Source organism: Nicotiana sylvestris, chromosome 9, assembly GCF_000393655.2.
Source record: "Nicotiana sylvestris chromosome 9, ASM39365v2, whole genome shotgun sequence".
NCBI classification, from domain to species: domain Eukaryota; kingdom Viridiplantae; phylum Streptophyta; class Magnoliopsida; order Solanales; family Solanaceae; genus Nicotiana; species Nicotiana sylvestris.
The window spans coordinates 137,246,981-137,248,533 of NC_091065.1; the positions used below are offsets into that span (position 1 = coordinate 137,246,981).

Genomic DNA, 1,553 nt, shown 5'->3' on the forward strand with positions numbered 1-1,553 from the left:
GAGTAGGCATCGAGAAAGGTAAGGGTCTCATGGCCAGCCATAGCATCAATCAGATGGTCGATGTTAGGCAATGGGAAATTATCCTTGGGGCACGCCTTATTTAAATATTTATTATCTACGCACATTCTTAACTTATTTCCCTTTTTGGGCACTACCACTACGTTGGACAGCCATTGGGGATACTTTACCTCTCTGATAGACCCTATTTTAAGGAGTTTCGATACCTCGTCTTTGATGAATGCGTGTTTTTACCTCGGACTGGGGTCTTCTTTTTTACTTCACCGGTTTAAACCTAGGGTCGACACTTAATCGGTGGGTTGTTATTTCCGGCGGGATTCCAACCATATCTAAATGGGACCAAGAAAAACAGTCGATGTTGTTAATAAGTAATTGAGTGAGTTTTTTCCTGAGTTCGGGGGTTAATCCCATTCCCAGGTATACCTTCCGATCCGGGAGATGCTCAATCAAAACAGCTTGCTCCAGTTCTTCAATTGTCGATTTTGTTGCATCCGCCTCTTCGGGGGCGACAAAAGTTCAAGGGGCAAGGAAATCTTCTTCATCGTCCTCGGGGGTCTGTATGCTCCTAGATTCATCCAAGGTGGAGTGTATGGGGCTTGGTGCCTCCTGGTAAACTGTGAACATTTCTTTTGCCATATATCGTTCACCATATATGGTTGTTATGCCATCTTTCATTGGAAATTTTATCATCTGGTGCAGAGTTGACGGCACCGCCCTCATATTGTGTATCCATGGCCTACCAAGCAATGCGTTGTACCTCGTGTCACAAATGATGACGTGGAACTTGGTATTCTGAATTGTACCAGACACATCAACCGGGAGGATGATCTCTCCCTTCATTATTTTGCCGGCAATGTTGAAGACATTGAGGACCCGAGAGGCAGGTACGACTTGGTTGAGCAACCCAAGCTGTTCCACTACCTTTGACCTGATTACATTGGCCGAGCTGCCTGGATCCATGAGTACACGTTTAATTTGAATGTTGATTAAAAGGAATGAAATTACTAGTGCGTCATTGTATGGTTCTGCCAAGGTCTCGAGGTCCTCCTTGCTGAACGCGAGGGTGTCTTCGGTCATGTGGTCTCGGATCGGCCCCTCAATTGCAGTGGACATTTTTGTCCGTTTGATCAGGGGTCCTTGGGGAATGTCGGTCCTCCCAATAATCACATGAACGACATGCCGAGAAATATTTCTTTTGTCCCAGGTTGGGTGTTTCCAAGTTTCCCGCTGAGTTTCTCGGCGTGCTTCCTAGTTAATGTGAGGATCGACATTAACGCCTCGGGCATCGCACGAGGTCGTATCCTTGGGAATCGGCTCCGGTGTGTTCTCAGGGTTTCATGGTGGCACACCAGCACCTGGAACATCTACATCATTTTCTCCATGGTTCTCAAGATTGTTGTTTACTGAGTCAGACATTTTGACCTGAAATCAAAGGTCTTGGGCAAGAAAAAGTGTCAAAGATAACTTGCGTTATGTAGTTAAACCAGCAAGAAAATAATTACTATTATGTTTAGCCTTACGGTGGGTGCCAAACT

At 45.5% G+C, this 1,553-nt stretch overlaps 1 protein-coding gene across 1 annotated transcript; it reads right to left on the reverse strand.

Moving 5' to 3' along the window:
* Positions 1-534: 534 nt before the first annotated feature.
* Positions 535-1,131, reverse strand: LOC104220429 (uncharacterized). The gene has a single exon (XM_009771301.1). The coding sequence runs from the start codon at positions 1,129-1,131 to the stop codon at positions 535-537; it is 597 nt and encodes a 198-aa protein (XP_009769603.1).
* Between the last annotated feature and the right edge of the window lie 422 nt (positions 1,132-1,553).

Bases quoted from the DNA above. Each gene is read 5' to 3' on its own strand.
- LOC104220429 (XM_009771301.1), bottom strand. From the start codon at position 1,131: ATGTCCACTGCAATTGAGGGGCCGATCCGAGACCACATGACCGAAGAC.